Source organism: Ornithodoros turicata, chromosome 2, assembly GCF_037126465.1.
Source record: "Ornithodoros turicata isolate Travis chromosome 2, ASM3712646v1, whole genome shotgun sequence".
NCBI lineage: Eukaryota > Metazoa > Arthropoda > Arachnida > Ixodida > Argasidae > Ornithodoros > Ornithodoros turicata.
In genome coordinates, this window is record NC_088202.1 from 25467187 (window position 1) to 25493036 (window position 25850).

At 48.1% G+C, this 25850-nt stretch overlaps 1 protein-coding gene across 1 annotated transcript in view; it reads right to left on the reverse strand.

Moving 5' to 3' along the window:
• Positions 1–570: 570 nt before the first annotated feature.
• Positions 571–25850, reverse strand: part of LOC135385248 (uncharacterized) — an 87475-nt gene continuing 62195 nt past the window's right edge. Inside the window, exons 8-12 of the mRNA XM_064614453.1 lie at positions 25460–25540; positions 13668–13782; positions 5164–5240; positions 3410–3480; positions 571–837 (exon numbers count right to left, since the gene is read on the reverse strand). Of these exons, the coding sequence (XP_064470523.1) occupies positions 823–837; positions 3410–3480; positions 5164–5240; positions 13668–13782; positions 25460–25540 (359 nt within the window). The 3' untranslated portion in view covers positions 571–822. The remainder of the gene's footprint in view (positions 838–3409; positions 3481–5163; positions 5241–13667; positions 13783–25459; positions 25541–25850) is intronic.

Genomic DNA, 25850 nt, shown 5'->3' on the forward strand with positions numbered 1-25850 from the left:
GATATGGTAATGGTCTGAGACGGATGTTATTCTCCGGTAGATAATGCAGTAGTCTGCGAAGAGGCGAACAGTAGAAGATAAGCCAATCGGAAGGTCGTTCATATATATTAAGAGAAGTAGAGGCCGATAACAGAACCTTGAGGAATGCCGGATGTAACTTCAGCGATATTAGATGACGTGTTATTAGCGACAACAAATTGCGATCTCTTTGGCGAGAGGACAAGTTCCTTCACCCTTGGCCTTGTATGTCCCGCACTACCGAATGGACCGAGACTGATCTCGAGTATTATGTCACAGAAAACGGATGTCACCACCAAACGATGGGATAGATAACAGGCGGCACACACCAACCCGAACCGAACTGGTATCCCGAACCGGTAACCGAAGTTTTTAGTTCGGTTCGGTTCCTCTTCAACTCCAAGATGGCGCTAGTAATTACGGTTCAGTTCCAGCTAAAAATAGCGGTTAATTCCGGTTTTCGGTTTCGGTTCAGTTGGACGCTCTGGGTGAAACACCTTGTATACTTGTGGGCTGCGCTCCCTGAAACAGAATTAACACAGATAGGTTGGGTTACCTTGCATAACGATATACTCGTTTATTTCATGAAGGGCGATAACATTCCCTCTGATGTCACAAAGACGTCCTTGTGCTATGGTTCATGAAAGAGGGATACTGGTTTCGTGAGCTGGTAATAATGTTTTATGACTCATAATAGGTGATATTAACGTTCTTCCATGGCCACATTCGTGAACTGACGATGGTCATGAGGCTATGCTGTTCTATGTTGTCACCGGTGTCCATGGTTAAGGCGTCTCCATATTGTCAGTGTGCTTGCACCTGCAAGGAATAAAATTGTGCCTTATATTGACAACTGACTAGCGTGTTTTGGGAGGTGTTTGGAAATCCCATAGTGTCCATCTTGGTGCTGACGTTCGACCTATAGTAACATATATTTTACTATAGCATTGTTGTATATACAACAATGTCATTTTCTAAAGTTCCACAAGAAGATAAGTAAGGAGACAGGATTTTCAAGGGACTGCCGACTGAAACATAACCAACCAGTTCTTACATACCACCATGAAGAATTTTCTTTCCGGACAACGCACACAAAGCGTTAGCTCCAATGTCTTCATGGTTTTAATACCAATGTATTTCTGATATTGATATTTTGTTTACACAACGCCGACATACATCTTCTAAGTCAAACTGGCTGAATAATGGCGGGAAGGGTACCGCGCCGTGTCGAGTTAAGTCAACCCGAAAGCACGGGGAAGATTGACTCGACTCACACGGGCTACAGGCGCCGCTCGGGCTAGGGTCCACTCGCTAGGTGCAGCTAAGACCAGCATGTCAGCATGTGCAGCATGTAAACAGCGTTAGGGCGGGTGCGACACAGCCAGCTAGTGAACTCGACTTGCTCCTGTCGGGTTCATGTAAACGAAGCTATAGTGTAATCATTTGGCGCCTGACGAGAACAACGCCAGCTCTCCCAGCATCACGGCGTTTCCTTTGAAGATGACCTGTATCCCGTGAGAGTCTCAGATTTGACAAAGCTGCAAACCATTTGTAATATCGATATCGAAGGCCAAGGTTCTCCATAAAAGATTTTAGACATCCCTCAGTACGTGTATGGGTTTCTTCAGCAACACACGCTTGGCAGAGGAAATACGGGCACTTCTTCTTCTGCCTCATCCAATCTCTCTTGCTTTGCACCACCTGCTTCCTTTTCTTCTTCACACAGAAACGACCGTGGACCACGGAGGGAGGTTGACCAGGGCTTTATATAACTATGTAAGGTTGATGCATCGCTATGAACCAGTATGTATGTTCCCTTCTGCATTCAACCTCATCGTCGCCACTCGTGATCGATGTTGATGTTGATGAAGGAAAAATACTAGGGAGAGATCCTGTGATCGACGTCATTTACTAACAGCAGAGGCAGCTGGTAGCACATTGGGTATTTCTTTGTACTAGTCATGCTTCCTCTCCCACATGCGTACTTTACAGTCACAACAGCAATCGTGCGTTGTTGCACACTCAGATTCGCCAATCACTTACTTTACAGTCCAAGAGCTGCTACTCTGTGGTGCTCATAACATGGGTTCATGCATGTTAGTACCGGTATTGAGTTATTATTACAAATATACAATAAAGATGAGAGACAAACACGAGTTTCAGAAGATACCAATATATTAACTATAACAGTTCTGGAAGTATGACAAGTCAATTGCAGCATCTCCTCCATCAGGTGGCATCACATTGCTAAGCTAGGATTTGATAACTTTCTAAAACTAAACGTACTAAAACTCGCTAAAGTCAAAAGGTACGCTGCAATTGAATGACCTGATCTCATTATCGAAAGACAATTTATTTGTTTTCTTTCCTAAAGAAGCTTCTCTATAGTCGCGAATTTGTATGCAATTTATTTTTCAAGCACCTTGCACTTTATACGGCATGACCCTACGACTGCATACAACAACGCACGAACGAGGCAACCGGTACGCACCACAACCATAGTTGATAGTTGTAATGGGCGAATGTCGCCTTCATAGAAACACTTTAACCCCTCGATCAAGTCACGGAAATATTTTCTTTGCAGGCGACGGGAGCAGACGCTGCCCTCATTCAGAGATAGCGATAAAGTACGGAGGCAACACAAAGCGAGCTGATCCAGTCAGCTCATTTCCTTGTTAATTTCGTTTCGTCACTGATTCTCCTTTCCCACTCTTCAGCCAACCAAGTTTTCCGTGCCTCCGGAAGACGTCATCTGTCCTGCGGCTTTAGCAAAGGACTCGCCTTTGGAGCAACAAGAAGTGGAGGCGGCTGTCACTTTACGACGGATGAGCAGCAAGAAGAGGGGGGAGGCTTGAAGCAAACAGCGCGCTCAAAGCATCGCGTTGGCGGGATGAGGCGTGAGAGTGGAAGCGTACAGAGCTACGTTGCCATAATCATGCAGGGGCCCGACGCTGAACGTTTCGGTACTGCATAACGTGCGACAAATGCAACAGTTCCACGTGATTCGTCACAGGTCACGTTCCACCGTTTATTCAGAATCGTGGGCTACCAAAACCGATTGCACGTGACGTTGCGTGACGTTTGCAGCGCGCCGGCTTAAAACTATAGTGATAACAAACGTTATGTCTAGCTCAGCATCCGGGCCCTAGATCACGCAAAACGGTTCGAGTGGAAGTCAAGCGCTGCAAAAGTGCTAGCAGAGTATAGTCAGAGCGCCCCGTTTGCACCGGCCGAACACGTAGTGTCTCCCCTGGGCTTCCAGAGCGCACAGGTGTGATCAATCGAATATACCCCTAACGTGGGCATACGACATATTCCTCTTGCATCGAAAAGAAATGCGCGAGATATGCACATGTATGATATTTCGCTCAACGTGATGTAGTTGACTTACCATGAGCGCTTTTACAGACATGACGGCAAAAATGACGATGAAGCTACCGCCGATCTTTCCGCTGCTGCTAGCTGCAACAGACAAGGAGGCAAAAATAGGTGTAGAGCACGGAAGCGGTAGTACATGTCAAAGCCATCGTTTATGTGTTGTTTTTGTTATATGTAGACAACAAAAGGTTATTGCTGTGCTGATCTGATGGTTTCGCAGCTCAGCTCCACTGCGCAGGGCAGCAGTTACGCAGTTCGCCAGTCGTTTAGGAGGAACAACATATAAAGGTTGAGTCGACAGAATAACATATGTCACAAATACGGACTTGTGTTCCCGCTTTCCGCGCTCTTAAGAGAATTTGATCAATTTTGTTGACGTATCAAAGCCGTTGTGCGCGCTCATACCACCCAAGCAGCACAGCCGACCGCGGGAAGCTCGGGCCTCAGTGGGACCATTGGCTCAGAACTGGCGGATATCGACAACATATTCCGACAGCTTCCCGATAGCTTGAAAGAGGAGAAATGTGATTCTCTCCTGACCTACTGTCGTCCGCGAGCCACTACTCGCAAACACGCAGCCGAAGACGGTTTCGCGCCAGTCTGTTCCCGGTTACTTTGCGATTTCCCATTACGTGGCGGTTCCGTGCACTGCGGTGAAGTGCTGCACAGGAAGAGTTACCCTGTGCCGCCGAAGGGACGTAACCACGTGATTCCAACATGGCGCAGTTGCCAGCGCGCTGTGCAACCTGGGCAAGGGTCGGGCATTTCAACATTGAGCAAGAGGCGAGAAGCAGCAGCAATGCACAGCTGCAAGCGCGAGAGCAACGAGTAAATTAAGAGAAAATGAACAAATAAACACCTTTCAGAATTCAAAGTAAACACTTCGTAGATTATGAGACTCTAGATACGCTCTATGTAGACGTAGCACAGCGGCGAGGTTCATACGTGGGTTTGGGTGCCTAATCTTTCTCTAGGTTCAACGTCTATCCCAATTATGTAGAAAAACACTGATTGTTTGATCCCCTACGTTTTTGTTAGGTTAATAGAATTTGTACGACAGAGGAATGCGTCCGACTTTACGACGTACAAAGGGGCTAAAAATTAAGCGAAAATTCAGCGAACCGGTGGGAACTGTCAAGGGAAGAGCTGCTGGGATTGGTTGAGGTTTGCGGTGAATAAAGTAGCATTCTTCTAGGAAGTAACTCTGCGCTATTTTAGTGTAGACTGTTGTATTTAAGAAACGCTGAGGTGACCCCCAAAATATTCTTCTTTTATTTTTCGCTGCAGAATGCTCTGCAGGGAATAAAATGAGCTTAGTTCGAAAGAACGATCAGCGCAGGTGAGCTACAGAGCGCCCGCGAGGCATCGGCTCCGCCCACCTTTCACAGTCTTCTCGTGAAAAAAGCGCATCGCAGAACGAGAGGACGTTGTGACGTAACGTTATCCCCGGCACGTGATCCCTGACGTAAACCGACACAGCTCAAACATGTAAGAGCGTGAGCTAAGAACGACAAAAAAAAAAAAAAAAGAAAGAAAAGAAAAAGAAATGAAAAAAGGCTTGAGGGCGTTTATACGACACGCGAGGATCGTGTCGGCCGACCGCGGTTTCGTACTCCGACTGTTTTCGTAAATACGACTCTGCTGTTATAATATATCGTTGTAGAGCGAAAATATTTTGCATGGTGACTCCTGGTGGACAGCATGACAAATGATGCAAGTTTTCAAGCCATGTTAAATATCACCTCATAGCTCCGAACATGTACTCACGGGGTGGACTCCCAGCTGTGAAGAATGCAGCCTTCGAATCGGCGTGTCCCTTGCTGTTGTAGCCCCTCAGTTTTATCCTGTAAAAAATGTTATCTCTTAATGACTTCTTACAATGACACCATACTCAATATGGCAGATCAAGAAAAAAAAAGGAAGAAAGGAGAAAGGAAAAATTCAAGGACGGTTAAGACTCCTGAAACGCGAATTCCAGATCCACCTGTGTGTGGTTGAGTGAGGACGCATTAAAGTTTGTACACAGAGTGCTTAGTTCAGGGTGGATACCACTGCTTTGTGGCCATGGAAGTGGTTGACGAGATGAGTGCTATCTTGAACGAAGTGGGAGTTTTCAATGACCAAGTCTATGCACGATCCGTGTCTGGTGGTGGGTTAGCAGACGTCGGTGCGCAGTGTGAGGTCTAGTTGATGGGATGTGTTTTTTAGGAACACCGTTTTCTTGCCCGCAGAAACATCCACGTTGACATCCCAGACGAGGAGGAGCTTGTTAGTACGGTAAGGTGTGAGTGCGTAGGCGATATCGTCGCGCATCCTTTCAGCCTTGGCGGCAAGCGAGAAGTAACACACGACGAGTCCACTGGGCATCTGCACTGCACAAATCTCTTCGATGTCATCTTCACAGACAGGAAGTTGGAGTTGTGTAGCGATATCAGCGTGCACTGAAGGAGGATGCACGGTGCAATGGGTTTTACGAGGACAGTTACCACTTACCACTCCTGAAACGCGAATGCCAGCGTTCACGCGCTACGCGGTGGCGTGACGGCCTCCTCTCCACCTGCCCTCACCCAATCAATTTTTTTTTTCGCTTTCGTTTTGCGTCGCAGCTTTCACCTTATTGTGCGGAGCACGCAGGCCACGGAATTAGGGGTAGGTCTGCAGCTGCTGTATAACAGCTGCCGCAGTAAAATACATGTATGTTAATTCTAATGTAGTTGAACCTCTGGCTGTCGAATGTCGAATTCCACCCCTCGTTGTAGTGTGAAAAAGCTTGTACTGGTTTGGTATCCATGTTACACTGGTCGCTTCAGCGCAATGCACGTCGCGTTTCATTGGTCCTTCCGTTTTCGATTGTTTCTACGGTACAGTACACTGCGTTGCATGAAAACGACCCGTGTAATTCGCCGTAATAATGGTAGTCTCGGAAGTAAATGGGGAGGTAAAATGTATGAGGAGACGTCACGTAGGAACCAATGCAGCCAAAGAAAGGACAAAAATAAACAAGCCGAGAGAAGACGGCCCTCTCTTCACAAGAAAAAGAAATACAACGAAAAAAAGACAGAGAACAACGGAGACGAGCGAGCGTGACCGAGTAGGTGATAGGGGTACTGTGTGAGGCACCAACGAGCAGTCTCTCGTAAACACTATAAGATCTGCTAATTTGTTCCTGAACAGTCAACATCGGAACATCACCGCGTTATAAATTCTGGAAAACCAAAAGCGAACACAGTTAAAGCGGAGACAACGGCACTGACCCCGCTCAGAGTCAACGGGTTGTTTACAATCTTGTGGACCGGTCTCGTGATTTGTTGAAATGCTAGTAGTATATGTTTTGAGACACGATGCGTCGTTGTTAATACTTGCACATTTGCCTCCCCTTTGTATAAAGAAACATGAAGGTGGAATGGTATTCTCGTGAGTCACTGGTGGGTGTCTCTGTGCTGTGCTCTCAAGTTCTGCTTCAAAGGAAGACATCACACTAATACGGATTTCGAAGGAATGTGCGCCAACTTGCTGCTCAAGTGTCCTCACGCACGAACACGGGAAAGTGGCGGTGACAGCCGGAAGCTTTCAACCTTAAAATTTCAAAATTACTGCAGTTACACAATTGGCAAATACCGTTGACACCCTAGCTCAAAGGTCGGATTGGTACAGATCGAGCGATTCCTAAACCTAGCTGAAGTTATATTCACAAGTACTACCCACGCAAACGGGAAATGTTCCTTCAGCAATTATGTTGCCAGCAAGTTGGCATGGAGAAATTTACAGAAATAGACCGTAACATCAGACGCCAGATATTGAGAGTGGTAAGCCTGTCTCTCTCACAACGTCTCCAACAACGTCACGTTTTGTTGGCGCCTAAAAGAATGGACCAATAGGTTAGCGGGAGGCAAATCAGCTATTTGTAGTGACAGTCACACGCATGCCACCCTGAATATGACCTCTTCGCTGATCCACCGATCACCAAGGTTTCCCTCAAGTTCTGCTAAACAGTCGTCTTTGTTCATGTCCAGTCATCCTCGCACTTTGGCTTTGAAGTGGTGACGACAAACGATTAAAGTCGCCCTGCTTCTTATGTCGTGATGGTAGTGTGGCACTGACATCGTACTTTATTCTGGAGCGCTGCGGGGAAACGGCCCGCTGCAGACAAGACAGGGCACCAAGAATACCGGCGCCCGAAGGGCAGAGCGCACCGCCGTCGTCGTCGTCACCGCTACAATGGGCCCCCTTCCCGGGAAAGCGGAAGCGCCCAGTGTACATGGCGTCGACTGGGATGGGACCGTCGTGGTGGAGGCATTGTGTTGAGCGACGCAGGTGCAGGAGGGGCAGGCGTTGTGCCGGACTCCAGATAAGCGGGTTTCAGGCGGGCTTTCGCGATAACCTCCTGCCGATTGGGGAACTGCACCGTGAAGTCGCTATCGGAGCGTGACAAAACTCTGAAGGGGCCGTCGTAGGGGGGCTGCAACGGCTTGCGCACTGCGTCGTGCCGCAGGAATACATGTGTGGCAGTATCGAGATCGGGAGGCACGAACGGGGACTTAGGTTCAGCAGTGCGGGTCGGAGTAGGAGAAAGACTGTTCATCAGCGTCCTGAGGCGAAGAGTGCAGGTTGTGTAATCTGGCGGAGGTCGATCGGTCGGTGGAAAGAAATCGCCGGGGAGACGCAGGGTGGTGCCGTAAACCAGTTCGGAAACCGTGCACGCGAGGTCCTCCTTGAGCGACGAGCGTATGCCCAGTAGGACGAGAGGGAGGCGGTCTCTTTTGTCACGGAGCTTAGCTGGTAGGATGCTCACTTCCGCTCCTGTGTCAACTAAGAAGCGGGTCCCGGAAAGCTTGTCGGTGACGAAGAATAGGCGTCCGTCAGGGGAAACCGAATCACTCGCGGGTGTCAGTGATTCGTCGTTCCCCGAGGTCCAGGTGCAAGGATGCTCACAACGGCGGGCCCTGTGTCCAAACCCCTGGTAGTACCAGCAAAGAGCGGGGTTCACTGGTGAAGAGTTGCGGTGAGGGGGAGATGGAGAACGCCGTGGGCGCCAGACCGAAGGACGAGGGCTTGGTGAGCGAGGTCGGAGGGGTGGTCCATGAGGTGGGCAATGAGCTCCGTAAGTTTTGAAACTTCTTGGCGGAGCAAGCCAACGACCGTGGTGACCGTGTCTACCGGGCCGGGCAAAGCAACCACCAAGGGAGGTGCTATGTCGAGCACGCTGTCCGCTAGTTCGGCGAAGTCGTTGAGGGGTAGAGAACGCGGAGCAGCAAGCGCAACGCGGACATTGCTGGGGAGACGCTATAGAAAAATTTCTCTCAGAATTGCGGAGTCGATGGTGGCAACCTTATCACCAAGAAGGTATTGCAGGTGGCGAAGCAGCTGCGTGGGCTTGCGGTCGCCGAGGTCGTCGCAAGAAAGGGGTTGCTGAATGCGGCGCTGCTCCGACGTCATGAGCCGCGTAATGAGGACATCCTTGAGTGCTGTATAAGCATCGCTGGGTGGGGGGCGAGCAAGATATCGCGAACTTCGGGGCCGCCGACGGGGGTAAGCTTTCCACTACGTACTGATACTTGCTCGTATCGGACGTAATTCGGCGCATGGAAAAGTAGTTGTCGACCTGGAAAAACCAGAGGACGGGGTCATGGGCCCAGAAAGGTGGAAGGCGAACGTGTGCCTGCGATGCCGCTGAGATAGTGGAATCGAAGGAAGTAGAGGGCTGTGGGCCGTGCGGCGGTGAAACGTGATCGCCGGCGGAAAGCTGAGAAGCACGGTTCAAGTCCGGGTCACCAGTTTGTGGCAGTGACATCGTACTTTATTCTGGAGCACTGCGGGGAAATGGCCCGCTGCAGACAAGACAGGGCACAAAGAATATCGGCGCGCGAAGGGCAGAGCGCACCGCCGTCGTCGTCGTCACCGCTACAGTAGTTTCCTCTAGACCGCACAGGAGAAATCCAAATTGTCTTTTGTCGTTCTATTAGAGCACAAGAGGTGGGCAGTAATAGAAATACTTTACATAATAATACTATTGCTGTTATACTTTTGAGTATTTGTGTTATGTAACTATAATACGCATTCTATGAATGAATTTATATCTGCATTATAGCTAGGGTTCCGCGTTTACGGTTTTAATCGAAAAACACCGAATACAGAAGGACATTCCAGGACATGATAGATATAAATTGCTGCACATGCCCTACAAGTTGTTGATGCCGATCACGAAACCGTACAGAAATGCGACGGTTGTGAAAAATCTCAGTTTACTTTTTCGTTAGCTGTACAACGCCACCGCAGCGAACAACGCCATGTTGAATGAGCGCCGTGCGGAAATTACATTTTGATTTCTTTTAGCCGATAACTGGCGGGTTAACCATGTACACGCCAGGAAAAACATCGAAAAACGCCGATTTCGTGAAAATCAATAAACATCGAAAAACATACGTCGAATCCGCCCAAAAATAAAAACCGCAAACGCGCAACCCTAATTATAGTTCACAAAATCGAGGTATTACATGTATTATACGATGAATGATAAAAAAGCGCACCATGCATGGACGATCACGCCGTTTCGAAACGGCCATTTTTATTGTCCGGCAGACCGCATAAAATCAAGACCCTGCCTTGCTGAGAGCAAGGTATCCACAGCGCCAGAAATGGATCACCGCTACCTCAACAGATTGGAATGCCACTCTCATTTGCCAGACTCGTCCTAAGACAGGCATGCACTCTGGAGCTACCCTTCTTGAACATGTTTAAATATAAGCACTTGAAAGAAAGCGTGATCGGATAATGAATGAGACATTCATTATCCATTGAGACAATAATTAATGCACAAATTTGATATATTTCCGCTTTTCTTTCTTGAGACCCCCCCCCCCCCCCCCCGCCCAAGTTTTGTATTTGTAGTATAACTCGTGCAATACAGACAACTCTTAGTATTATTTATTGTAATTGTGATTTCCGGGAGGTATTATGTATTAATTTTGTAATACTGATTTCCGGGAGGTACAGGTTTGAACAAAAGTTTACCGAACACGGCACACTCGTATTTCTTCATCGTAGTTGGTCCCGGCTAGCTATTAGGGAGAGATCGAATAAAAAACGGGTAATAAACTATTGTCTCCATCTCTCACTATGTGTGTCCGCTCCTGTTTGCTGCTATGGTGTCGCCCCAATAGCGAAATGTGACATCCTCGCGTTCCGTAAACTTTTGTCCCAAGCTGTACTATGTATTAGTACAATAGTACAAACTGTGGTATTACTGCCCACCCGTGAGTTGCACTCAGCTTATTATTGCGGGAAACGTCCTGATTGTTGTTGTTACCATCACATCTCACGGGAAGCTACTCACTTAATTACTTTCTTTAATAGCCTTGATCATTTCAGGCAAGATAATTCGTTGTGCTACATTAACAACTACGGAGAATAGAATGGAATGCATCAAGAATGTAAGTTTCTCATGATCAGCACCGACGTGCAAGATTCCGCATATCACCAACACTCAGAGAATATGGACCAATTTAGAACACGCAAGTGAAAAGCGAAGGAAAAAACCATAGCAGGTATGCATATTCCATTACACTTTATTACAGTGTCTCGTCCTCGCATTCGTCTTCACTTTCTTGTGAAGAACTTGTGTCTGAAGTTCTCAAGGAATGCTAAAGCAAGTATGACGTAAGGAGGAACACATGTGCTAAAGTGGTAACGCCGGCTCCTGATTACGGTGTTGTCTTAGCTCAATACTGCACAATAAAACGGCAAGAACACGTCGATGGAAACATCTCCAAATATGAGGCGCTAGCTGTGCCTCGCATTCAAGGTGAGCCCCGTCTTGAATACCGCTGAAGCTCCGTGGCTACCACAGGGGTGGCATCCAATGTATTGCTCCGTAGAAGAAAGCGTGCCGGGCGAACGCAATGCATCCTGGACAGGTCCTGGTCGCACGTCGCAGCAAACGTCAAGGCACACGTGACCTTAAAGATGGCGGCGCCCGTGATCGGCGGTCAAACCGTTTGTAAACAATGCGGTTGTTGTTTCTGCACGACGTTTTGGATGTCTTTCGATCACTGTAAGGTTTTAATTGCAAAAGCAAAATATTATTGAGTTATATGAATGGGGGGTCCCCGAAATCCACCATTAAGAATAAACGTTTAAGAATAAAACATTCAAGAATAATCCGCTTAAAAAATATACGGTCAAAAATAATCTCCTAAGATAAACCGCTTACTATCACCGCTTAGAGATCACCGTTTAATAATCCACCATTAAAAATAAACTGTTTCAAAATCCCCTCACCATCTAGCACGGAGGAGGTCTGATTGCAATTTACGCCGGGTTATATCATGTTATGTTAGGTTAGTTTAGTTTCGGTTAGTTTGGGATAGTTTAGGCTAGTTTGGTCCTGTGAGGTTAGGTTAAGCCCCTTGCTTGCAGTTCACCAATGACGCACTTGGTTGGCGCGTCTTTGTTACTGGCCGAAGTAATCCCTTGAGCCACTTGCACTGTGGATACTACATCATGTTCAAGATGGCGGATCAGCTTACGGGATTTAGTTCATGTGAGAAAGGGGAAATTCACGTGACAAACCTAGTTATGTTAATGAATTAGGTGGTTTGATTTTGGTTTCACGGTTTTGATTTTATTGGACCCTGCATATAGTGGGCAGTGGTCAATTTCGTACTTTATAAGCGAGTGCGAGCTCTTTCCGGACAGATCGAGCGGGGACACTTGCTACAGGAAGGTCTTGGACCTGGTATCACCGTCCACCCCCGCCGGGTTCCTGTTCCGTAAGACACTGTCTTGGTTTACATTGCCTTGTACATAGTGTATATTAATTAAGCACAGTTGCTGTTGAGTACTTTGCTCGTCGGACGTCTGTCTTGGGATCAACCTCTGCTCCTAGAACGCATCACGAACTTCTCCGTGGGAGAGAAACTTTACTATCACGGTAATTATTTTTATCCGACAATCTCGCAGTAAAACGCGCAGTTTTACACATAAAGCCTCGTACTGTTCCAAAGATGTGACGACGACCGCGCGTTAAGACTCACCGAGCCGATGCGATGTACTTAAACTAAAGCGAAATGAGCTACGATGTTCCGGAAGAAGCACCGCATAGTTTACGCTGGCAAATTACGTTCATCTCTTGGTGTTTTGAGGACGAAAATATGTGGGTAAGCGGCAAAACGACATGTAAACAAAGTTACATGATCTCAAAATGACGTTTTCTATGACGTGCGACCAGGACAAGATGGAAGTTTTGCCAAAAGCACCCGCTTGAGGGTACTTACAACAATGGCGGGTTTGTGTCACCCCTGTGGTGGCTACTCAGCTTTATTCAATATCTGTGATAGCAAGGTGAAAAACCGGGCGTGTTGGTGTTGATCTTGCATGACGAACTAGCACTGGGAACGGGACAGAGAGAGGACACGACAGGACAGGTGCTAGCACCTGTCCTGTCGTCTCCTCTTTCTGTCCCGTTCCCAGTGCAAGTTCGTCATGCAAGATCTGTGATAGCGTATAGTGCCTGGGAGGCGCTCCCAACATGCGATCGTATCAGCCATTGTAGAGTTTGTCGTACATCCACTCGCGCGATACCGATAAGAAGAAATGACACCGCATGTTTTCTGTGAATGCCCTATTGCGCGCAGGGTATAGTCAATACTACATCGGATATACCGCTTGCAACTCCCAGTTGGGCTTCAACCAATATCATGCGCCGCAGCTGGAGGTACAGCTGTTCTTATCACAGCAACAACAGGGCATGCTCTTTGGAAATCTGCTGTTGGGCAGTGCTGATGTTGGTCGGCTATGTTGAGGGTGGGGTGAAGCAGTATCTCGAGAGACAGTTGCTCATGACCGATGAAACTATTTACCTCTGCATGGACCTGCTCCAACTGGGCTCACGTCAAGGTTGCTGGCTCTTGAGTGAAACTCCACACGTCTTTCTAAGTACCGTGTAACGTGCAATGTAGAAAACAATTAGTGGTTTCCGCGGCAGAGGCAGGTCTCCCTTGTGTAGAGAAGTAATTGGTTTTCATTTCTGACACATTAAGTAGACGTTGTAATTAAATATTTTCTGAACGCAGGAACCTCACTATTTCCGTGACTCATCTAATCAGTCGACAATGCAAAGGTCAAGGAGACTCAACTCAAACTCAAGAAGATGCTGCGTCTAATCATGTTTGTAAGTAGTCGAGGTTGTAATGTAATCTTCTATGCCTTAGTCGTTAGAGTTGCACCAACCAGCTCGCGGAGCTGTTTCTACGTTCTACATCTGAAATACTCACCCGTACTTCACACCAACTTTCAGTTGACCATTACACCCGTGTCCTTCGCATTCCTTCTCAGTTCCAATAACGCATCTTCTGACATCATTCACTGTTTTACAGGCAGGCGGATCATCTGCAATGCAAGGGAGCTATGAAATGTAGCTTTATACCTTCACAAAAGGTGCAAAAACAATGTCAAGTCGCCGCAAAGATAATAATTCAAAACGACACAACACGGTTGCGAGCATCTATCTGTTTATTTTTGACAGGACTTTCGTGCATAAAACTGCGGTTGCTCAGGTTGGAAGCAATGTTGCAACCAACGGGAATGTATAACGGATACATGACATTAAAAACTGATAAAGAGAGTGGATAGAAAACTTGGGAGTCGACGAGAAACGTAGGAAAGTGAAACACAACAAGAGACATGAGTATACAGAACGTGCAATCACGGTTTACTAGTATACAAATAGGCTCGTAGATGGGGATATTCGGGAAATTGGGGTTAAAAGTATAGTGTTAAAGTGAGGGCTTCAATTGAATGACGGCAGTTGGAGAAAAGCCACCAGGAGTGGGATACATGCCTGTGATTGCCGTTCAGAGATGCCACAAATTACACCATGCTAGCTATCCTCTCTTCAACGTACTAAGCCACGTTAGGAAAGACGGGGGAGACCCTTAACGTATTCTCTTACACTGTTGCCAGTCTCTCCCACGTTCACACGGACTTGTGGCGGGGGCATCTTTCTCACCTAACGTTGTAGTGGAGTAGCCAATTAAGCACAGAAGGAGAAACACAACACAGGCCTCCGAACGCCCAGGTGGATACTTCAATTGAACGATGGCATTTGAAGAAAAGAGGAAACGGCAGTTGAGGTATGCAACTGGGTGTTGTGAGGCCTGTGTTTAATTCGTCCTCCTAATGCCTGGTTCACACTGTTGCATTGATATGCGTTGCGGAAGGGCGGGGCACAGTCTCACGGCAGCGAAACACTGCGAACCTAAAAGCATACGCACCGCAAGAGTTAAGCTCGATCGAACTCCATGCGGTACGGGTAACCTCCGGCTATGCAACTGACCAATGAGCGGAGGCGCAACGCGCAAACGCCTCACTGTTCTGCTGTCGTTGTTGCTTTTTCGACACGGCCGCCTTCGGTGAAAGCACGTTGGCGAAGCAAGAAGCTCTAATTGCTACAGTTGCCGGTAATAGGCTTCGACACAACTCAACGTTTCACCGACCACATCACTGTTGCCCATTCATGGCTGTCTGTGGAATGGATGCGTGGTGGAGCGGCGTGAAAGGTGAAACACAAGCGATTTCTGTAACAAGAACGCGTGTGTCTGAACAGCATGTCGTGCGACAACCGCCTCCGCGCTGGAATCGTACGGTAACCGCAACAGAGAGAAGTTGCAGTGCGAAACAAACATCAGTGTGAATTTCTTATCTACTACAACAGTAAGAGTGCTAGGGTGCAGGCGAGCTGGTACATTGTAAGACGAAGAAAAACCTGAGACAACACGTTCTCGAACGCTGCAAACCCTTTAAAGGGAAACTCCGCATCAAAAACGTGTTGAAGTAACAGTGCGACATCAATCCGTACCCTATGATATTTCAGTGAATACAATTTCTCATCCCCAAGTGGCCCAGATGATTAGGAAATGAATATTTTGCTTCGAGTGATCAGGCGTTCCTCCACGGAAAAGCAGTCAAGCAACACTGTGCTTCACCTCACCGGTATTCCTGATGTACGGCTTTCTGTAGGTCTTGCTTTTACTACTGGCGAATATTTTAGAACGAAATCGAAGAAGCAGACGACTGGTCATCCACGCGACACGAAGAAGTTACAAAGCGCGTGCCTGAAAAACAGCCGGTGGCCCACACGAGACTACCGGTGACGTCACGCATGGTACAGGAGGTATTAGAGGGAACCTTCAGAAGTTTCGGTTTCGTTTTGAGCTTCCCAGCTCTTTTGGCAACTAATGAGTCCCATATTGCCAAACCAACTGTATTTCTCATTTTGGAAGAATGTATCGGACATATTTACACAGCCATTATAATAGTTTCGGATTGTCCCGGAGTCTCCCTTTAATGACACAAACGCCTACACTCCCAGTAACCTCGTGATGGGTGGAAAGGGGGAAACACAGGAAACGCTAACGTAGTTTCCCTTGGACACCTTGAACTCAGCTAACACTCGCCGAACCGAGTCACGCGCCTTTTCCAAAACAACGGCCTCTTCGAATAGCGGGATACAACTGCGACATTCTTTCAAGTGTTCAACAATTTCAGTATTCCCTGAAAGTCTGTCAGCACCCCTTTTATGTTCTAGGAGACGAATGTTTAAACATTGCCCAATTGTCCTACGTAGCAAAAGCCACAAGCAAAGGCAATATAATACACAACTCCAATGGCGCACTCAACAAAGCGGGCCCTGTGTGAAACATTGCAACCTGGTCTATTAGAATGAAAAGGCGTTAGAGAGCGCAAAGCGCAACATTTAAAAACACTAATTACTGAATACTAAACCTCTTTGTAGCCGCTAAGATGTTATGTGGTACCGCACGAAAATGTGGATCACAAAATCGTGTAGAAGGCTCCTTAGAACGACGGCGCTTTACTTCAATGATGCTCAATGATAGTAACTTTGAAAGCAATACATTATGACCAAATCCGCTTTTGTTAAGCGGCAAACCTGATGGCGACAATTATCAGATACAAAATGGCAGCAAGACTTGTTTATCGCCGATCGGATGAGCAATGCGGACCGCAACGCCCGACTTTATAAGTTTGGAACGGGAAGTAACCGCTACCATAAGTCCAACAAAATAGGGGACACAACCGCAACGGAAGGTCAAGATATTGAAGCATACCATCAACTACACACCCAATGGAGGAAGCTAGCTCAGGGGATGAACACATCATTGGGACGTTAAGCCATCTTTCAGAAAACAGGAAACTAGCTTGTGTCACGAACCTGCTTCGCTAACAACTCTGGATGGCATGTCGACCTTACCGTCTTTGAAAAGAAATTTGACAGCCAGCGCACAACACTTGGTATCCCTAATTTTCTTTTCCACCTGGGTGAAGACAAAGGCGATTTTCCGTTTCAGTGACTTTAAAACGCCAAGAAAGGGCTTGAACAACTTGTTAAGGGCATCCCCTGTCTCCATAACATAAAACGACAGTAGCAAGAAAGCGAAACGGCCAGATTTCATTCGGCCAACAAGAGCCGAACCTATGTTTTTTTGTTCACGCCTTACAGTACCTAGAACATTGGACGCTTGTTTACAATCCCCTTACGACACAGCCGAAGGGGGTAGGCGCCGCACACACTGTTCAACAAATGCCATCTTCGCAGACGGTCGGGTATCCTAGACGCCACAGCTTCAACAGCAGATGCCACCTCTATTTTAGACGGCTTAACTGGAATACAGAATTTAGGGATTTTCGAGAGAACAGACCAGACTTGAGGTGATAGCGGCACATTAGCTATATTGAGAAAGTCGCCGTAATTGACTTTGTACAAATCTTCGTAAGCTTTGCTGTGGGACCCAAGTTGCGACTTTGGACGGTCCCAACCACGACCACACTCGCAACACAGATGGCGTGTCGACTGATGATGGTACGCCGGTCAGACCCAAGTCAGACCCAAGCACCAAGAACCGCAACTTATCCTCAATGGCTCGCGGGTCGTTCAAATGAGAAAGCAACAGGTTCTTCTGTACACGGAGCAGCTTGCACGAGGAATGCCGAGGCAACAGAGAACGGCCAAGCGGGACTAATTGTGGAGGGGGCAAAACTTGGCGGTGCAGACAGAACTTGAGAGTGGAGATCTCCACTTCCACATTAGTAATACTGTTACTACTACTCTTACTAATGTTAATACAAACTGTTAAAGGGCAAATAGGGACACAGGTCTGAGAACGGACTGACAGAGGTCGGGAAAAAAGGCAAGACTTACAAAACCTGCAAGGGGGAGCATCAACGGAAGGCTTTAGTGGGGAGGCGAGCTGGTATAGTACAACGACGAAAAACCTGAGACAAGAAGCACTGGAGCAAGACAAGAAGCAAGAAACAAGACAATCAGCCAAGAGTCATTGAAACGGAAAATCACCGATATAATCGCCCAAGTGGAAAACCCATTTGCAAAGAAAATTACAGCTCCCAAGTGTTGGCCGCTGGCTGGCGAACTTCTTTCGAAAGGTCATTAGGTGGACATGCCACACAGAGTTCCTTTTAGGGAAACAGGTTCGTGGCACAAGGTAGTTTCCTGTTTCCTGAAAGATGCCTTGACCTCCCTCCGTCTCCCCAACTGTTTGTCCCTAAATAGATCGATTGAGTTAATCCCCCAGTTGTGCAGGTTTCATGGTACTAAGTATGAAATTGTGTCTCTTGATATCAGGGACTTGCACCTTTGTGTTAAGTGTGTAGCTGAAAGCCAACGTGTAGCATTTCAGTTCTCTGTGGGCATGTCCCTCAATGTGCTTCTTCGGGTTGAGATTTCGGAGTTCTACCGCTGCTTCCTTTAACTACTGTCTCTTTGTACGATCTGACGGGGTTTGTGTTGGATCATCTGTTTCTCCGATCCTGTCTGAAATCTACCTTAACGTACTCGATAGTCATGTCTGCCAGATCTTGGATTGTGTGGGCTGTGTTCCTCTTCTTGTCACGCGTTACGTAGATGATATATAGATGGTATTGACGGATGGCTCCCTTGTCTCCCAAGCTGTACAGGCAATGATATCTTTATCCCCTGATCTAGCTTTCTCCATTGACCGCGTAGTTGACGGTTGGCCTCAATATCTTGACCTTCGTTGCGGTTGTGTTCCTTATTTTGTTGGGCGTATGGTAAACGCCTTGTGCAAACCCTTACTTCCCGTAAACATCTCCAATCCCAAACTTCTAAAGGGGGACATTGCGGCTTCGCTCATCCGGTCGGCGCTAAACAAGTCTTTCTGCCATTTTATGTCGGACAGTCTTCGCCTTAGCCTTCAAGTTTGCCGCTTAGCACAAACGGGATTTGGTCCTAATTTGTTGCAGAAGTGCTCGTGTCATGATTTAGAAAGTGATGGATGCTTTTAACGTTCTTGTTTTATTCATTCTCAGTTACCATGATCCCAATTTGGAACGTATACTCGCCATGTGCTAGCATGCCTTTATGTCAGTGATCCCTGTTGCAAGGGATCAGTGGAAGTCTACAACGTCGCAGACAAACAGATTGCTAACGGCAGTCAAAATACACGTCCGACCCCAATCTTGTGATGGCTATGGAACGTCCTGCTCGAGCTGCACGCTCAACCAGGTGCTTTATTGCTCACGCTCAAGAACTCAAGTTGACAAAAAAGACGTAGTCCCAAAGTACATATTTGACGCGCACATTTTTGAATATTACGAGTATAAGAATCCCAGTACATAATGCAGCACTGATCCTTTGGGTGGAAAACGATCGAGGGCCTTACATCATAAATTAATAATCAATTAAGTGATGATGAGCGTGAATCAACGTGTAGCTCGATTGCGAAACGATTAATGTGAGTTGTTGTTGCATAGCTCCTCGAAGGCTTCCACTCCAGCCCATTCTCAAGATTAAACCCCTCTTCCCAACAGGCATGGCGTCCTGCCAATATCGTAGCTGCGTAGCATGTCCGACACCTTTAAGGAGATCCACGGACGGGCCAACGCTAATATTCGGTTTGTATCCCGTACTGAGTGGCGAACCTTTGCAGGGTAAACGCCCATTAACGAGACACAGAAATGCATTCAAAGACATAACATCCCCTCTGCAGAATGCGTTGACAATGCCGTGTACTAGATCCTTCTCTCCTATAGGAAACAATATGTAGACCAGAGCGGCCGTTGTATGAACGTCAGGCTACGGGAACGTTCTGTGGCGAGAAAGAGGAAGTGAGCTCAAGGCTCGCGGCCGAATTAAAATCACGATCAGTTCCGTAGCTGATCTCGTCGCATCTAGACGTCTTTGTTCTGTCCTCCATAGTGGTGACCCGAACGTTCTTCCCTCACCACTATGGAGGACAGAACAAAGACGTCTAGATGCGGCGAGATCAGCTACGGAACCGATCGTGATTTTAATTCGGCCGCGAGCCTTGAGCTCACTTCCTCTTTCTCGCCACAATGGCTCCCCCCTTAAAAGGGACGGAGTCACTCGTAGTCTTCAAATGTGAAACTGGAGGCCGAGACGTCGGCTTCCGTGAAGGCAGGTTTGAGTCGCTCGATAGATACGGTGTCTGGTCTCCCGTTGATGTCGATGGTGAAGTGCTTGGGCCCGTGCTTCAGGACGGTGTAAGGGCCCGTATATGGAGGTTGGAGAGACTTGCGGATCGCATCCGTGCGAACGAAAACTTTCGAAGCGGAGCGCAGGTGCGGGGACACGAAAGTTGTTCCGGGTTGCTGAGCACGTGTTGGAGTCGGCCTCATCCTAGAGAACTGCTCACGGAGGCGGGACAAGTACACCGAAGGGTCGACGGGAACCGGCGAAGGGCTGTCGAAAAACTGGGCCGGAAGGCGAAGAGTCGCACTGTAAACGAGCTCAGGAGCCGCGCACCCGAGGTCTTCTTTCCAAGCGGACCGGATCCCGAGAAGGACGAGGGGAAGGGAGTCGTGCCACCTGGATGGGTCTTCTCGTGCCATGATCGCTGCTTTGAGGTGCCGATGGAAACGTTCTACAAGCTCGTTAGCTGCCGGGTGATACGCGGTCGTACGGCAGCGGTTGGTACCCAGGAGCTTCGTCAAGGCCGTGAAAACGCGAGATTCGAACTGTTTTCCCCTGTCGGTTATGATTTGGGAAGGGGTACCAAAGCAGGCGATCCATGTTGAGACAAAAGTGCGGGTGACGGTTTCGGCGGTAATGTCCTGCATCGGGGCGGCCTCAGGCCAGCGCGTGTACCTATCGATGCATGTCAAAAGGTAACGATGGTTGTTCGAAGCAGGAAGCGGCCCGACTATATCGATGTGGACCTGGTCGAAACGCGTAGTTGGCAATGAGTATGCGGACAAGGGGGGAAAAGTGTGTCTGTGCACCTTGGCTCGCTGACAAGACGCGCAGGACCTTGTCCACACGCGAATGTCAGTGTTCATGGACGTCCAGACGTAACGGGCGCTCACGAGGCGCTGCGTAGCCTTGATACCCGGATGGGAAAGCCCGTGGAGGGCTGCGAAGATTGGGCGCCGGAGGCTCCTAGGAAGGAATGGTCGCTCCAAACCCGTAGATGTATCACAGAAAATAGACTCCGAAATTCCGTGATAGCGTACTTCGTGTTGGGTGAGGGAAGAACATCCAGAGAGAAGGTGCTCCAGCTCCTGATCGTCGTGCTGCCGTTGTGCGATCTCTTCGACGGTAATTGGGTTGTTGTGAATGGAGGATATGTGGCTAAGGGTATCAGCGGGGATGTTGTCAGCGCCCTTGACATGCTCGAACGTTGCGTTGAACTCTGCCAAGAAAGCGAGCTGACGGATTTCTCGAGGGGAATAGCGGCTACTGCCGGATTGATAGGCGTATACCAGTGGCTTGTGATCAGTGTTAGCGATGAATTGCTTGTCTTCCAAGAAATATCTGAAGTTTTTCACCGCGGTGAATGCAGCCAGAAGCTCACGGCCGAACGTGCTGTATTTTTCTTCTGCTTGTGAGAGTTTCTTGGAAAAGAAAGCTAGTGGCTGCCAATTTCCACCGACGTGCTGCTGCAGGACTGCTCCAAGTGCCCGACCGGAGGCGTCCACCATTACAGACGTGGGAGCTTCGCAGACAGGATGGAATAACGTTGTTGCTGATGCTAGGGCACGCTTCGCTTGGTTAAACGCGTCGGTTTGCTCCGGTGACCAAACGAGATCCGAAGGCTTACTGCGGGCATTCTTAAGGAGCTCCTCGAGTGGACCGACGAGTACGCTATCACTGATTTTCGGAGATTTTCTGTGATGCATCTACGGGTTTGGAGCGACCATTCCTTCCTAGGAGCCTCCGGTGCCCAATTTTCGCAGCCTTCCACGGGCTTTCCCATCCGGGTATCAAGGCTACGCAGCGCCTCGTGAGCGCCCGTTACCTCTGGCCGTCCATGAACACTGACATTCGCGTGTGGACAAGGTCCTGCGAGTCTTGTCAACGAGCCCAAGTGCATAGACACACTGTTCCCCCCTTGTCGGCATACCCATTGCCAACTACGCGCTGCGACCAGGTCCACATCGATATAGTCGGGCCGCTTCCTCCTTCGAATAACCGTCGTTACCTTTTCACATGCATCGACAGGTACACGCGCTGGCCTGAGGCCGCCCCGATGCAGGACATTACCGGCGAAATCGTCGCCCGCACTTCTGTCTCAACATGGATCGCCCGCTTTGGTACTACTTCCCAAATCATAACCGACACGGGAAAACAGTTCGAATCTCGCCGTTTCACGGCCTTGACGAAGCTCCTGGGTACCAACCGCTGCCGTACGACCGCGCATCACCCGGCAGCTAACGGGCTTGTAGAACCTTTCCATCGGCACCTCAAAGCAGCGATCATGGCACGATATGACCCATCCAGGTGGCACGACTCCCCTCCCCCCGTCCTTCTCCTAGGGATCCGGTCCGCTTGGAAAGAAGACCTCGGGTGCGCGGCTGCTGAGCTCGTTTACGGTACTACTCTTCGCCTTCCGGCCCAGTTTTTCGACAGCCCCTCACCGGTTCCCGTCGACCCTTCGGTGTACTTGTCCCGCCTGCGTGAGCAGTTCTCCAGGATGCGGCCGACTCCAACACGTGCTCAGCAACCCGGAATAACTTTCGTGTCCCCGCACCTGCGCTCCGCTTCGAAAGTTTTCGTTCGCACGGATGCGGTCCGCAAGTCTCTCCAACCTCCATATTCGGGCCCTTACACCGTCCTGAAGCACGGGCCCAAGCACTTCAACATCGACATCAATGGGAGACCAGACACCGTATCTATCGAGCGACTCAAACCTGCCTTCACCGAAGCCGACGTCTCGGCCTCCAGTTTCACATTTGAAGACTACGAGTGACTCCGTCCCTTTTAAGGGGGGGGGGGGGCATTGTGGCGAGAAAGAGGAAGTGAGCTCAAGGCTCGCGGCCGAATTAAAATCACGATCAGTTCCGTAGCTGATCTCGTCGCATCTAAACGTCTTTGTTCTGTCCTCCATAGTTCCAACAACGCGGAAAACGGAAGAGGGGGATAGCTTGCCGAAAACTGCTGTACGTGTGGTTGCCAGCGATTGTTCCGAAGCTGCTGCATTCTTGAGAAAAACAGGACCAAACTAACTCCCAGTAAACCACGAATATCCTGGACAGGTCCAAAATATGTCGCAGACGTCGAAGACGTATAAACATTCAATGTATGTCCCACGGATATTCGTGATGTGATCTAAACTATGTTGCAAGTCAAAACTGTAACTATGTCCTATGCATGTCACATGGACATCCAGTTTGTCTCCTCAAAATATTTTAGTTGTTGCGGACATCGAATTCTGTATATCTTCTGTACGTCCCATAGAGAATAGGGGACATCGAGATTCTGATATTCTGAGGAGATCATATCACGAAAAAAAAGGTATGTGCCACATAGGGGCTGAGTAACGTTTGTCAGAAGCAAAGGGCAAATTTTCGCTCCTTCCAAAACCTGACCATCTATGTTACATAGAGCATTTATTGCGAAAGAGACAGAGATGCGGAATTCTGTGGCACTCTCAAATTTGACTTTCGATGGAACTACTGAGTCTCTCAGACCAAGAGTAGTAAGAAACACAGACGTTATCTTGATGGAGAGTTAAGACACCAAACCTAAAACTTAAACAGCTCACCCTTCGTTTTGTTCCGGGGGCGAGCAGTACCCTGGAATACGCGGAAATTCGCGGGACAAGCAATATATTGTTGCGAAGACGAAAAAGACGGGCGTGAAAAAGGGCGGGCGTTATCGGGCCGTCACGTGGGCATTCTCCGAACCAACTTGTGGCGAGCAGAACTCATCTTGACACAGACTGCGATCTTGTAACAATATAGTATTTGTTTTGTCTTTGAAAGGGAATACTAGTACCTTTAGAAGTCGGCTTTTTGGACTGGCAGCTTTTGTATTTCTCCGTTTGCTTTATTTAAACCGCCGCGCGCTCTGTCCCTTATGGGAAATACCAGAAACGGGCACAGAGGAGAAAGGGGAAACGAAATATGTAGTTATATGTGGTGGCCAGTCTCTATAGTTACAGGTCTGTTAATGATGCAACATCAGCCCCCCACAGCTCTCACAAAATACGTGTCAAAATGCGTGTCACTGCGCATGGAGTAATCCGTGGCTTTCCATGTATGAGACGCCCCGTCCGGATCGGTTGCCGAAATTTAAAAACGGCACTTCGCGCTTCCTCGCCTGTGTGCTGCGTACCCTCCCGGCGGTTTCATTTGAACGGTCGACGGATAAACACACTGCTGTGATAAACAAACCAACAAACTGATATACCCGTGCCCTGGTTTAAGAAACAAAATATTTTACAATACTAAAACACATGGCATCTTCGATTTCGCATCACAGCAGAAACGGAGGGTGGTACAAATATCCCCTGGATGTCCGAATGTACATTGGTTGAGTTAGTGGGACGTTCCGTGGATGTGGAAAAAGTGGAACAAATGGTCATCGATTGGACGTACAAAAGACATCTACAGCCTCTGTGCGAAACCCGCTGGAATATCCAAACGCCAAGCTCAGGATATTACATGGATGTCACTGGGACGTACACTCTAAATCTTTTCACACCTTTAAAGGTGTAATAGCGTGCATGGCGCACGCCTTTTTAGGTGTAATTTTGGTAACATCATAATGGAGCACGGTTTCGCACAAATTTTCTTTACTCGAGTGTTGTCTGTCCTCCAAAAATTCATCCCTGCAACATCTCAACATTGTTCAACAGTATTGTCGACACTTGCGCGTGCTCGATTATCGATAGCGATGCATATATGCATTAGCTCGTACCTACGATATCCAAGACATAATGAAAGCAAGATTTGCACTCACACTTGATCTTTAGTAATGCTTTCCGAATTTTGTAAAATGTCATCCTGGAGATGCAATGTTACGCAACCAGATTGAATGTGCATAGCGCACACCTTTAAAGGTGTGAAAAAGTTTAGAGTGTAGATGGTTTACTGGGCTAGGGAAATAGTCGGTGCTGAAAGGACAGCTGTGTGAGGCCCAGTTGCCCTATCCAATAAAAAAGCGGCATTCTTGAGAACACGGCGCATTTTGCGGGGCAGTCTTGACGATACATCTATAAATACTTGTGAAGCTTGATTGCAACATAGTCGTTGAAAGTAGCGCCAGTCTTTCGTCCTTTCTGTCCGTACTTACACAGTTTGAGCTCTTCATGTTCTCCGTACTTGCTTCGGATGTCAATTTCACGACTGCAATTCGACACACTCGCAATAACCTTAACGAGCTACAGGCAGGCGGATGGTTTCGCGCACCGATACAGCCGATGCATATATACCGAAACAGACCAGTCGTGAGGTCTTGGTCGCATCAGAAAATGAGTGCGAAGAACTTCGTTCGAGGTCAACTTGCACTTGTCTGTGGGGTGCAGTACGGTAAATACACAAAGGAGAAACTGCCACAGCACCGTAGTTTCTTGGAAACTTCTTTGATATGGCCGTGCGACGATTCAGAAAGAAGCGGAAGAACATCGTGACATGTGCCACTTTACCCAGTGGCCCCCTGGAGGTGGACCCAGGGCTAACAATTTGTGTGTTGCGGATATACATTCTCCGAATATTCGTTCTGCTTTGAGGGTATAGCATACATAAATAGCCAAAACTGAGTACATCTCACCTGTGTCAAATTTCACTACGTAGCAGCTGATCGGGTCTTGAGAGTGAGCTTCCTTCCACGTCACTGGAGCGCCACACTTATCTTGTAAAGATTGAAAAAGATCAGTTAGTTTGTATGTACTCCTGATGCGATTTCTACGTTTTCTCAGTCTCCGTGAAATTAATCGTTATTACATGGAATGTAATAATATCGATGCTTATCATTCAGCCGTTATTACGAGTAGTTGATCATATGATACCTTTATCGAAGCGTGCGGAAAATGAGCGGAACATCTTATAAATTTTGTATGTAAGTGGTGTGATAACGGAATGTGATAACGGAAGACCGACCTTGATAACTGTATCTGAGGGCACCCAACAGAGGGCACCGCCCCGTGTGTTGAGTTGATAAA